The sequence below is a fragment of the Bos grunniens genome, chromosome 23 (genome assembly GCF_055505025.1).
Source record: "Bos grunniens cultivar Pamir isolate PY7600 chromosome 23, Bosgru_T2T1.0, whole genome shotgun sequence".
Classification (NCBI taxonomy): domain Eukaryota; kingdom Metazoa; phylum Chordata; class Mammalia; order Artiodactyla; family Bovidae; genus Bos; species Bos grunniens.
Genome location: NC_141187.1, coordinates 34,705,646 through 34,719,132, shown reverse-complemented (window position 1 = coordinate 34,719,132; position 13,487 = coordinate 34,705,646). Strand labels below are relative to the sequence as shown.

General features: G+C 43.3%; 1 protein-coding gene across 3 annotated transcripts in view; it reads right to left on the bottom strand.

The window, feature by feature from the left end:
• The window catches only part of KIAA0319 (KIAA0319 ortholog), a 76,184-nt gene that overhangs the window by 31,470 nt on the left and 31,227 nt on the right, over positions 1 to 13,487 (bottom strand). For all 3 annotated transcript variants that reach the window (XM_086370027.1, XM_086370028.1, XM_086370026.1), the window contains 5 exons: positions 12,435 to 12,592; positions 7,220 to 7,962; positions 4,696 to 4,873; positions 2,280 to 2,378; positions 106 to 203 (listed from right to left, as the gene is read on the bottom strand). In XM_086370027.1, the coding sequence (XP_086226153.1) occupies positions 106 to 203; positions 2,280 to 2,378; positions 4,696 to 4,873; positions 7,220 to 7,962; positions 12,435 to 12,489 (1,173 nt within the window). In that variant the 5' untranslated portion in view covers positions 12,490 to 12,592. The remainder of the gene's footprint in view (positions 1 to 105; positions 204 to 2,279; positions 2,379 to 4,695; positions 4,874 to 7,219; positions 7,963 to 12,434; positions 12,593 to 13,487) is intronic.

The window sequence follows — 13,487 nt, the reverse complement described above, 5'->3', positions numbered from 1 at the left end:
TCTTTTTAATCTTAATCATAACAGAGACTCTGGGTTCAACAGCTAAGAAAGTGACACTGAATTTTTAGGTACGCTGTCGATTAAAACCAGTCACCAGTTACTTACTTGAGAGACATTAAGAGCCTGCGTGTGTCTCTGTTTTATTTCTCCTTGGTAGTCTTCAGGGTGGCTTATTAAACTCCATTCATAGCTGTAAGTTGTTTCTGAGAGCCAAAGAGAAGAATGAGTAGTTATAAATTCTTAGAGGTCACTATAATTTGGGCAGAGGAAAGAAATTGAGAGTCGTCAATCTATTAGCAGAAATTAATTTAGGTATGTTGAACCCAACTTTCAATTATCATCCAAGTAAGGAATAATAAGGTTTATGTATCTTTTGAATGTAAAATTTATTTTTTATTATAAGAACACATAACTTATAAAAATTGAGAAAATGTAGAGAGTTTTGGTTTTTTTTTTAAGGGCCCTAATTTCATTGTTTGCACTTGATGACTTTCCTTCCCGACTGCTACACCTGACTATACAATATAAATTTTAACATAATATAATCCACTGTGCTATAGATTTTTTCTCCTTTTAATAAAAAGCAAAAACAAAACAAAACAAAAATAAATAAAAAGCAAGAAGATTTTAATTCATCTGTTGTAGGGGTTTATATAAGGACGTAAGAACAGATTAAACCTCTATATGTTAAGACGAACCTATCTTCTACTTTGTGATACTAGTCATTAAGGCATGAGATACTTCAGCTGAAAGGGATAAATTACAAACGCCAAGTATCATCATTTATGCCTAAATTTTGATCCATGTGTGACAGGGAGAAACGAATAAAGGAACTAACCTGAATGAGAAATATTCAAACACCAGAGGAATGAATATATTTTGAGAAAGAATGTATTTGACAGGTCACAAGTTCAAACGTTTGCTGAACAGCAGAGTGCTGGACCAGCAGAAGAAAGAGCATTTTAAACAACGTGTTTTTGAACAGCTGTTGTGCACATGTGACCTCCCTCACCTGACAGGAGAATCATTCCAGGTTCTGTGGGCTGTGCGTGCTAAGTCGCTTCAGTCCTGTCCGACTCTATGGGCTGTAGCCTGCCAGGCTCCTCTGTCCATGGGATTCTTCAGGCAAGAACACTGGAATGGGGTGCCATTCCCTTTTCCAGGAGATCTTCCTAACTCAGGGATCGAACCTGTGTCTCTTATGGCTCCTGAACTGGTAGGCGGGTTCTTAACCATTAGCGCCACCTGGGAAGCCCTCTTATTACAAGTCAAAAGCAAGCATATGGAAACCTCTCCTGTTCTAAGATTATCACTCTGTTTTACATCATTGGAAATGTAGGACTTGGGACTTCACTGGTGATCTAGTAATTAAGAATCTGCCTCACAATGCTGGGGATGCGGGTTCGATCCCTGGTCAGCAAACTAAGGTCCCACGTGCCGCAGAGAAACTAAGCCCAAGTACTACAACGACTGAGCCTGCGCATTCTGGAGTCCATGAGTAATAGCTAAAGAGTTCATGCACCCCAACAAAGATCCTGTGTACTGACACTAAGCCCAGTGCAGCCAAATAAATAGATAAGTATTTTTTAAAAGACATAATTCTCGACTTAAAAAAAAAAGAAAATGTGTGACTTTTTATTCTGAGGAATATACTGGATTTAATTCCTATCCTCTTACTCCGTTTTAAACTATTTCAACAAACTTTAAAGCTTATGATCATCAAGGCCTCAAGAGTGACATACCCAGGTTGTGAAAAGGAATCCAAGTGTAAAAACCCAGTAAAGACTCCTTAAGGACACACCAGCAAATGGGCCCCCTACTGGTCCCAGTGCGTTAGTCGCTTAGTCATCTCCGACTCTGCAACCCCGTGGACTGTAGCCTGTCAGACTTCTCTGTCCATGGAATTCTCCAGGCAAGAATACTGGAGTAGGTAGCCATTCCCTTCTCCAGGGGATCTTCCAGACCCAGGGATGGAACCTGGGTCTCCTGCATAGTAGGCAGATTTTTTTTTTATCTTCTGAGCCACCAGGGAAGCCCATTGTCCCAGAAAGAGAGAAAAGTGAAGTCTCTCAGTCATGTCTGACTCTTTGTAACCCTATGGACTGTAGCCTGCCAGGCTCCTCCATCAGTGGGATTTTCCAGGCAAGAATACTGGAGTGGGTTGCCATTTCCTTCTCCAGGGGATATTCCTGACCCAGGTATTGAACCCGGCTCTCTCCACACTACGGTCTGAGTCACCAGGAAAGCCCACTGGTCCCAGAGGAAAGTCAAACTCTCACCTGCAGGTGGCGCTGGCACAACAGAAGCCTTCAGTTCAACTTCATCTGCTGGGGAAGTTATGACTATGTTCTCGCCAGCAGACACCATGAGTTGTTTCACTGAAAGTTAATTAGAAAAAGTACATTTCATCATATACTCTAATGATGCTATAATAGATTTTTTTAGTATCCATGAAATAAAATAACATACTTCTGTAATAGTTCTTCATCTGACTTTATCAAAGATACTTTTCTCCCCCTCTGACTAGTAACTGAACTGTACCCCATATTAGGCTACAGGGTAGATTTCATCCATTTAAAACTGTCTATGTGAGTAGGCACTGTGGGGAAAATAATGCTTCAGGTTGACTTAGCCAAGGTGTCAGTGACAAGAGTTGTGTGAAACAGGTGGGATACTGCAGATCAGGGCTATTTTTTCCTCTTGCTACCAGCTTTGCTTGACTCTCTAGTAGGTGCTATTTTTAGTCATAAAAAGATGGAGTGTAATCATAAGTGTTTCTGAATCATTATTCATATACCACTCAGTTCTTCTGATAGTAACCTCATGTACTGCTGCAATGGCCTTGCTCTTGGAACATTTCCAGGAGAAAATAAATCCAGGCAACCTCAGTGGTAAAAAGGCTATTTTAACTCAAGCAGTAGGCACATCCACTCTCACTAAATCAGCATTCAGAACAATGGTTCCTTGCTCTATAGCCAAGATTACATTGATACATTCAATTGACTGGACTCAACAGGACATCAGCCTCACTTGTAAAACACAATTGAGATACGTCAAGATATCACATAGAGAAAAGAAAAGATTAAAAAAAACAGCTGAGTGCTTTCTAGAGGTCCCAGCTACTTGGAGGTGTTAGAGAGACACGTGGCTCATTTAAATCCACTTTTCTCCTCCTGGTTTGTATTCAGTCCCTTGAGTGCCTTCCTAGACCAGCTATAGTGGATTTGCTGCCCTCTCTGGCTCCTCTTCCCTGTCTTACTCTTTTTAAGAAAGATCAGCAATTGTGAACTAAGAAAGGACACTGGTTCCAATCCCTCACTTTAGAAATTGAGCCCTAGAAAGGCAATGTGAGTTGCAACAGATATTTAACTAATTTAAATGTGTTCATTTGAACAGTCGCTTACTTACCAGATTGAACACTGCCAAGGGCTTTAAAATGATCAATTCATTTCATCCTCTAAGCTCTCTAGACAATAGATGCTATTAGAACCCAAGGATGCTAATTCCCAGGCCAGCTTCCTTTTCATTATAGTACTATCCAGCATTTCCTCCAGCATTGTCCTTCTCTCTACTGAAGCTCAGGATCAAAGTAAATAACCAAAGAAGAGAGTGAAAGTGAAAATAGCTCAGTCGTGTCTGACTCTCTGCAACCCCTATACAGTCCACGGAATTCTCCAGGTCAGAATACTGGAGTGGGTAGCTGTTCCCTTCTCCAGGGGATCTTCCCAACCCAAGGATCGAACCCAGGTCTCCCACATTGCAGGCAGATTCTGTACCAGCTGAGCCACCAGGGAAGCCCAAGAATACTGCAGTGGGTAGCCTATCCCTTTTCCAGCGGACCTTCCTGACCCTGGAATTGAACCAGGGTCTCCTGCATTGCAGGCAGATTCTTTACCAACTGAGCTACCAGGGAAGCCCAAAAGAAGAGAGGGTAATCCTGAAAGGATATCACCCACAGAAAGGCTCAGGAAATATGACAAAAGTCTCTAGTAACTTCTTGAGTATTAAATCTAATGGGAGCTTTTCAGTCGTCCTATAACACACAGACTCCTCATCACTCGGCTTCCAACGTGGAACCCGCTCCTCTCTCCTTCCGTCAGTCCACATCTGCTCGCTCGCTCCTACCTTTCAACCATGACCACCCGGTCAGTTCCGTAGGCTCCTTCTGCTCCCCCAACTCCTAATACAAAGACAACCCCAATGTTCCATCCCTCAGGCCTCTCCCCAGCTCACCTCCCCACTCTCCCTGGACAGCCTTCAACGATCACCTCTCCACTAGTGACATCTAGCTCTTTATCTTCAGCCTGACTACTCAGCTAATTTTCAGTTCCAGGCGTTTATATGCCTCAGCGTGCTCTCTGCTCCCTTAGCAGCCTCTCACAGTATATTGTATGAGATCCTGTATTGCCATACTGTTTGCCATATGTATCAAACCATATATTTATCTGTTAGACTGGTCCTCTAGATCACAGACTCATGGAGGGAAAAGACAATATCTATTCATTCTTTTAATTCCCAGTGCCTAGCACTATTTCTGGCAAACAACAGATGCTCAACAATGTGCCCAGAGGGAATGGGCAAACTTTGAAAGTTGCCACCACTATGAATATAGTATTTATAGTATACGAATATAGAATATAGTATGAATACAGCATGTCTTCAGCACATTTCTTCCAGGTGTATTTTTTAACTTACCTGTCCTGGGAGCAGTGGGAGCAGATCTGGGCTGCTCAGATGGGACGGTGCTGGTGGGAAGGGTTGGAATGCTGTGCTCTGTGCTCCACGGGGTGACTGCGAGAACCAGGCTCTTCTCCACAGTGGCGGGGCTGACCTCCAGGCTGGCTGGAGGAGGATCATGGGATGGCATTAGGACCTAGGCGATCAATTACAAGGATAAGTTGTTAGAGGGGAAACAAGGTTGAATAGAGCCAGGTCAGTAAACTCAGGCTAATAGGACAGGGGACCAAAAGGGGAAGTTGGAGAGCAAAACCCACAGAAAGAAAAGCTGTCACTCAAACATTAACTGGAGAAGGGGCACTGGTATTTACTGAAAAGGTACTCACTTTTGCAGTTCACTTAGCCACTAAAAGGTGAAATGTGTTAATACTCAGTGGTGGGGGAAAAGAACACGGTTAACCTGTGATACTTTATTTTTTAATGGAAAGTCTTAAAGTGTTTAAGACAATTACAAGGACAGAAAAATACGGAAACTTTGAAAAGAAACATACACCAAAGCAGGGGAAAAAAAAAAACAAACACTTCTGATAATATCACTACTTAAAAGACTGTTTAGCAATTTTTAATGGTTGAGATTATAATACACAGTCAATTCAATCCAGCTTTCCTTACTTACTCTAACCCTAAGCACTGATATCTTAAATAACATTCTTCTTTTTTTAAAAAAGAAGTCTTAATTGGTTTATGTTCCTTTATCTTCTGATGTGCCTTCTTGTACCTTGAAATACACTAAATTTTCCCATGACTTGTCCTCCAGTCACTGTATTGCGAGTTGCATTTGGCTTCCCCTGATCAACTCGCTCACTGCGTCTCACCGAGTCCTGGCCTTTCCCAAGCAAGCACCCTCTGGACTCTCAACTGTTCTCCCCACAGGGCAGCCTCCGTGTCTACCTCACTGAGCTTCTGCTCTTAGCACTTGAACCTTCTCTCTGCCTCGGTACGTCTTCTCTCCCAAAGGTTCCCATTCTTTTCACCTGTGTTTTTCATGGAAAGTTCCATACAGTTTATATCCTCTCCTTGGTATCTCCCTCCCCCGATCCAACTGATTCATATCACTAGTGAGTTTCTAGCAACCTCAGAACCTGTTGGGTCTTGAAGAAACTGCAGGGGGTTGAGAATACATCATCCCCAAATAAGACACTCTGGCAAACTGATTATTTTGAACTAAAGATACTTGGAAAATTGTCAGTGTAAAAAGAACACTCTGACCCTCCTCTGTCCCCCTGAAAGCAAGAGGCAAATCTCCATGGGAAAGGGAACTTTCCTTTCAAGGATTATCTACAACTTAAAGCAGCTCAAAAAAATTTAAATGTGACTATAGGGGGAAATTTGTATTTTAGTGGAAAATAAAGCATTGTACCAGGAGGATAGAAGGTAACCTTTTCACCAGAGACAAGAAATTTAGGGCTGAGAAGGCTGAATAAACAAACCTTGTGTTAAAACAACAGGCCCAAAATAGAGTCACTTACGCCAAGTCCCTAAAGCAAGACTTACAGTTTCAGCTCTCCCAGAAATGGAAGCTTAAACCAGTCAATCAGGAATTATCTTAAGGTAATCTGCTTGATAAACTCCCACTGCCCTTTAAAGGAAAGTAACCTTGCAATAATCAATCCACTTGCCTGCCTTGTATAATTTCCTTGTTTCCAACTCCCTTCTGCCTAAAAATGTCTTTCATTTTGTACAGCTCCTCGGAACTCCTTTCTATTTGCTATACTGGATGCTGCCTGATTTGAATGCAGATATATTTGTTCAAACTCTTAATAATGTTAATATGCTTCAGCTTAATTTTTTAACAGATACTTATCTTTAACAGATATTTTGTCACCAATTTACTACCCCAAGCCAAAACCTCTTTGGCTTGTCAATTCTTCACAGATTTATTGTTTCTCCTGTTAACCAGGAGGAAAAAAAAAAAAACTTAGAAGAAAAAATTTTTTCTGCTCCTACAAAACCTACCACAAGAGATTTGCAAAGCCTCTGTCTATACATGCTGCATTATATGGGCTGGCTTCAAAACTTCTAAAAAACCCTCATTCATCTTAGATACCAGCAGAGGCATCTAAATCATCACTAGGTAGCTGACTTGTGAAGGCAAAAGAACTATTTGCTCTTTTAAACAGTCTGGTCATGAGAGCCCAACAGAGGAACAAGATGTTAGGTCTGGAAGGTTCTGAGAGCCATCTTTCTTGCCAATACCTTAATAGGTGCCCTTAAGAGGAAACTTCTTGTGTCCTCCACCTAATGAGACTGTGTGGTTTAGTTGCCAAGTCGTGTCCGACTCTTGGTGACCCCATGGACTGTAGCCTGTCAAGCTCCTCTGTCCAGGGGATTTTCCAGGCAAGAGTACTGGAGTGGGTGGCCATTTCCTTCTCCAGGGGATCTTCCCTGATCCAGGGAGGCGCCTCCTGAATTGGCACCACTGAGCCTGGCTCCAAAGTGAACTCAGCCCCTCCCCAGCCACACACACACCAGCCACACCCACCTCTTTCCCAGAGCTGTTGCCGGCTTGCCCGTGGAGCTGAGAAGTCTCTCTCTCCAGTTCTTCTCCTGGAGGTGGGGCAGTGACCAAAGGAAGCAATAACATCTCCGGAGAGGGTTTCGGAGCCAGGGTCCATGCTGACTCATTTGGCTTATGGAGCTCTGGGTCCTCCAGCTGCTTCTCCGCTGGTGCTGCAGGGCTGTCTCCAGCAGAGGAGTTGAAACCTCCCTCACCACCGGGCAGCAAGCCCCAGTCCGTGTACTCTGCACTCCCCCGGGGCTCCTGCTTGCTGATCGGCTGGAAGAGGTTCTGCTCCAGCTCCCTGTAGTCATCTGAGTACTCAGACATGTCCAGGCCCCGATCTTTGCCCAGGAAGGGTAGGTCCTTTCTGATATCCTCAAGTGAGTCCCCCCAGATTCCCGATGGGGCGTCCCTGTTCAGCATCACCTCCCCGTAGTCCAGCAGCGGTGCGGGCCTCTGGGCGGGCCTGAGCACAAAGGTCAGGTAAGACCTGATGGAGCCCATCTTCTTGGGCTCGCAGCTCTCTTTGTGCGGGCAGCTCACCAGGTAGCAGCGGCCCTCAAACCACCAAGCCAGGTCACAGCTGGACAGGTCACAGCAGGCGGATGTGCAGTCCCCCAAGGGGGTGGTCTGAGGCACCGGCATGATTTTGCTAGTTTCCAAGTTAGGAGAGATGATGGCATTGGAATACGTTCTCCCCTCACTGCACTGCGTCCAGGCACAGCCTGCAAACACGCCAGCCACCAATAAGGAAGCGAGGCAGGTCACTTCTGGCAAGCAAATAAACCACCAGCACCTCCTACAGGAAGTCCCCTGCCCTATCATACAGCCCACCCATCAACACCCCCATCAGTACACCTGTCCTCACACCCTTCCACCCCAACCCATCCATCTACAGATTCTTCCATGTGTCCATCTAACCTTCCATCTTCTCTCTTTATATGGTGTTACTTCACTTAGTGAAGAGAAGCGTTCTTTTCTATGTATGTATTGCTTTTACACTGTAACATTTTGTTCCTCACCCAAAATCCAGTTATAAAGGTTTACTTTAGGAACAATGTCTTATTGTTGTTGCTGTTAACTGAATGTTTAAACATCTCAGCTTATTCTGATGACAGGGAATTATCAAAAGAGAGAAAAACTCATCTGAAATATAGGTCTAGAATAACTAGCTTTAAGCTGATTCTAAATAATGAACCACAAACGTTGCCAATTGGCAAATCAGTAGGCAGAAGACTGGTGCTTCCTAAGTGCGATCTGCAGACACGGTGGGGCAGGCCACAGACTCTGTGACCAGCCCAAGGCGTGGTAAGAGAATCTGGGGCTTTTAGAAAACTTGGTAGCAAACTGTCATTCCCTGGCACCCAAGGACAAAATTACTTTTCTCCTTTTTTATGTTGTAAAACAAAGCAGATATTGGAATCTAAAAAATGGTGCAAATGAACCTATCTACAAAACAGAGTCATAGATGGAGAAAACAAACACCGTTACTAAGCGGGGGAAGATAGGGAGGGATACACTGAGAAACTGGGGTTGACATATACACAACTAACATATACAAAATAGATAACGATTAAGAACCTACCGTATGGCACAGGGAACTCTACTCAACACTCTCTAACGACCTATGTGGCAATAAAATCTAAAGAAAGAGGGGATATATGTATAACTGGTTCACTCTGCTGTACAGCAGATGCTAACACAACATTGTGTATCAACTACACTCCAATAACAATTAATTTAAAAAAATGAAGAATGTTGCCCAGCATTCGGTTCTGTAAGGATGAAGTCATTGCCCACTGCAGTCACTGACAGACAGTGTGCCCAGAAAGGAATTCAGGGTGAAAAGCAGGATGAGGCACTCTGTGCTTTGGAAAAACAGGCCCTTAGATAGTTGGACACATGTCTCAGGAAGAATTTTAATGAGCCCAGACTCTTGCATCTTTCCGTACACGGAAAAGCACCAAAACCGTCAGCTGAGACACCTGTTCCTCGGGACTAGCAGCAGCGGTGTACCAAGAGGTGTGCCTGGCTGCATGCATTCTCTTGCCCCAGACAATATACACACGGGCTTCTTCTCTCAGTTTTTCAGAGCAGTTCCCTCAGAGCTACTGAGATGCCTTTGCCTGGGCTATAGTACTCAGGAAGGTCCCTGAATAAAACTGAAACCTACAACTCTTGCATGGAGTGTTTTTCTTTCAGTAGACAACTTGTTGTTGATATTTTACCAAAGAGTCTGTCTGTGGTAGATTGGAAATAAAAACAAACTGGTCCCTCATCACATACAGTTCCAGGAATGCGGTTCTGCTGAACTCCGAAGAGCAAAAGATCTTTCTAGTGAGTGCTCATCACTGATCATTCTCTTAATAACTGTTACATTTTTCATAATGACAGTTAGAGATGACTTCTAACTGGAGGTAAGATAAATGGTTAAACACAGTACAAGAATTCAGGTCGTTTGGGACTTCCCTGGCAGTCAGTCCGTTGGCAGGGGCGCAAGTTCGATCCCTGGTCAGGGAGCTAAGACCCAACATGTCTTCCAGCCAAAAAACCAAAACATGAATGAGAAGCAACACTGTAACAAATCCAACACAGACCTTTAAAAAATGGTCCATATCAAAATAAGAATCATTTCTTTTTTTCACCTGTATACACATCATCACCATTATAAATTTTTAAGAACCATTCGGTACCAAATATTGACCCAACAGGAAAGTCTAACTGGTCTCATCCAATAAGAATTAGATGTAAATATGTATCTTTCCCAGTAAATAAGCAGGCAAACTGCTTTACTTCAACTGAAATGATATTTTCCCAAACCAAATCTATTTTTTTTTAAATCTCTTTAATAGTTTTAGCCTTTTATTTTCTAAAGAAAAGCTTAATCTTTTATCAGACATGGAGAGGGGGAAAACACTCTGTGCTGAACATAACAGAACAGTAATTATAATCAAGGTCAAGAGATGATAAAGGGATGAAATAGGTAGATAAATCTACAACTCCCAGCCCTACTCCCAAAAATACTGTCATTGCTTGTAAAGATATCACTGCTGCTGCTGCTAAGTCGCTTCAGTCATGTCCGACTCTGTGCGACCCCATAGTCGGCAGCCCACCAGGCTCCCCTGTCCCTGGGATTCTCCAGGCAAGAACACTGGAGTGGGTTGCCATTTCCTTCTCCAACGCATGAAAGTGAAAAGTGAAAGTGAAGTCGTTCAGTCATGTCTGACTCTCTGCGACCCCATGGACTGTAGCCTTCCAGGCTCCTCCGTCCATGGGATTTTCCAGGCAAGATTACTGGAGTGGGGTGCCATTGCCTTCTCCGAAAGATATCACTACATCCCTTTAAATGAAGCAGCCTTTAAACGAAGGTACTTTAAATGAGGTACTTTGGCCACCTCATGCGAAGAGCTGACTCATTGGAAAAGACTGATGCTGGGAGGGATTGGGGGCAGGAGGAGAAGGGGACGACAGAGGATGAGATGGCTGGATGGCATCACTGACTCGATGGACGTGAGTCTGAGTGAACTCCGGGAGTTGGTGATGGACAGGGAGGCCTGGCGTGCTGCGATTCATGGGGTCGCAAAGAGTCGGACACGACTGAGCGACTGAACTGAATTTAAACGAAGACCCAAGCTAGAAATTTCTTTCAAACACAAATGGCAGGATACATTTTATTTCCCTTGAACAACTGTTGGGTCACCTCCTTTTGAAAAATATGATTCATAAGAACTATCATGTTTCACTTCTGGCTTTGGACACCAGAAGCTTAAAAGTCAACAGTGTAAAATTGTGTCAAAGAAACCATTAAACAGGAACAAGGCTGTGACCCTGGAACAAGCAAATTGTTACATGTGGTTGAGAAGCTTAGCAGAAGTCTTCAACACGAAACTTAAAAGCAGTTTTCCCTCAGGCTGGCGGTGGTGGTCTCCATAAGCTTCTAGGGCAGATCATCATTTGGTTCTGCAACAAATCACCTGAATGGGCTGTTTATCTAGATAAATATACTTTAAGAGTGGATCTGAATATTAAACAAAGAAGTCTGAGAAGGTGGGTATCCTGACAACTAAACTATCTATTAGACTCACTCAAGAAAGTTCTTGCAGAGACAGGAGAACACTCACAGGTTTGTTCCCTCTACAAATCCCAGTCCAATCCATGAACACAGTAAGCACTCCACGGGTGTTGACAAATCAGCAAAACCAATGGTTAGCATCTTGTCAAAGGCAGAGGATAGAGAGAAAGGACAGACAAGCCCTAAACAACATTACTGGGGCTCAGTTAACTCAGGAATTTTGAATAAATGAAAAACACCCCATAAGAAAATGACAAAAAGCTGTGAAAAGGTAGGGATTTGAGAGGGGAAAAAAAGAGCTCAAACATTAATGACAGCACTTTCCAGAGTACAAGAGTACATCAAGCATGGGATAAAGAATCATTTTGCCTTGTATACTAAGCAGTGGTGAGGTTAATAAGAAGGACATTTGGCATAAGGAGAGTAATATGCAGGAAATGATAAAGCTGTCCTGACTGTAGTATTTCCTCAAGTAGCTCTTGCATGACCTAAAAACTGTGTTTCTTAAAATCTAGATGCTTCAGGCTCCTGAGTCACACCCACGAGGAGTTCTGATTCAGTAGATCTGGATGGGGCCTAAGAAGACATTTTAACAAGGGTCACTCCCAGGTAAACCTCAGCATGGTTTTACTACACTGTGACAAACCCTGGATATAAAATCAGTTTTCCTAGCCATATCTCCATTCTCAGTCTTCGGTAAGTTTAAAGGGGTCTGGCTGGCCTAGCTGGGGCATGGATCACCAGAGCTGATGCTGACCAAGGATTTTATGCCATGGTGTGTCCACAGTAAGTAAACAGACTATATGAAAATAAAGATTTAAGACAGAAAAAAGCCTGTTATTTGCTTTCTAAAAAAGATCTACTATGCAGTTCTTTGAAATAAATACATGAAGTTTTCCCAGTATATATGAAATGTGATTTTCTTTTTCCCAAAATAGTCATGACAAAAAAGTTAAAAACCTGTTTCCAGAAACCACTTATGCATGAGGCCTTCCTTTTCATATGTGAAATAAGTCTGCTGGAAAGCAAACACACAGCACCTTCATCTCAGGTTGATCTGAGTTGCTTAAGTCAGAGAGGAAGTTCAAGTGTGAGGCTGGTGTCTCCAGGGTACCGGTTTCCTACCTGTAAAGGTCACCAGCAGCAGCAATGAAGCGAGTTCACCTGTCGGGGGCGCCATTCTGCCTCACACAGTGGGTGCAGGCAGGCTTCGTAAACAGCCCTCAGAGGTCTTTGCTGCGGGCTTCTTTTGTGTTTCTTAGGAGCCAGATTTGGCCTCAGAACTTCAAAGGAAAAACAGAAAAGAGACAGGAAGGAAGAAAAGAATACATAAATGCAGAAACACACACAGTTATCTCTATCATTTATTCATGGCAAGGGGAAGCCTATCGTGGTAACACCCCAGGGTCATCGTGGGGTTCAGGGCAGGACACCCCTAGATGTGCCACTCTGGCATGTGGATTATTTCAAGATGAAAACAATAAAGCCCAAAGGACTCAGGATGATGCTCTGTCCATCCCTCTAACTGCCAAAAAGGCAGAGGACCTGTTCGAGGAAGGCAGCTATCACCATGAATAAATGCAGTATAATATGAGCTAGGTGTGGCAGACATGGAGGAACCTAGCAAAGTCTGCTTGTTAAAACTCCTCTCTGTGTCCCACTATCTCCTTAGGACACGGAAAACATCCATTTTCCAAACATTGGCTCTTTTTTATCTTCCTGTGAATTGCCTTCCTTCCCTTTGAAGTCCCAGATCCCTACCTGCTTCTCCTTGGTCCAGGAGGACAAATATACCTCATTATACCCGACTCTCATTTTATCTGGAATCTCTCACATTATGTGGATTTCTTATTAAATTGAAAATTTAATAGGCAATTAAATTTGGTTTTCTCCTGTTAACCTGCCTTATGTCATTATAACTATTTGACCAAACACACACAGAGGGCCCCTCCTGACAACCATTTCTCAGGCAAACCATCCACCTGAAGTTAGTTTAAACAGAAAGAACAGTTCCTAACAAGGGGCATAGGGTTTCTCATGCTCTCTCCCCTTATAAGCCCAAACCTAGGAAATAAAAAAGAACTGGGCTCAGAGGCTTGAAAGAAACCAATGCGAAGCCCTCTTTCAGAAATGCTACACCCCCAATGCACACGACGACACAGAGGCAAGATTGTACAG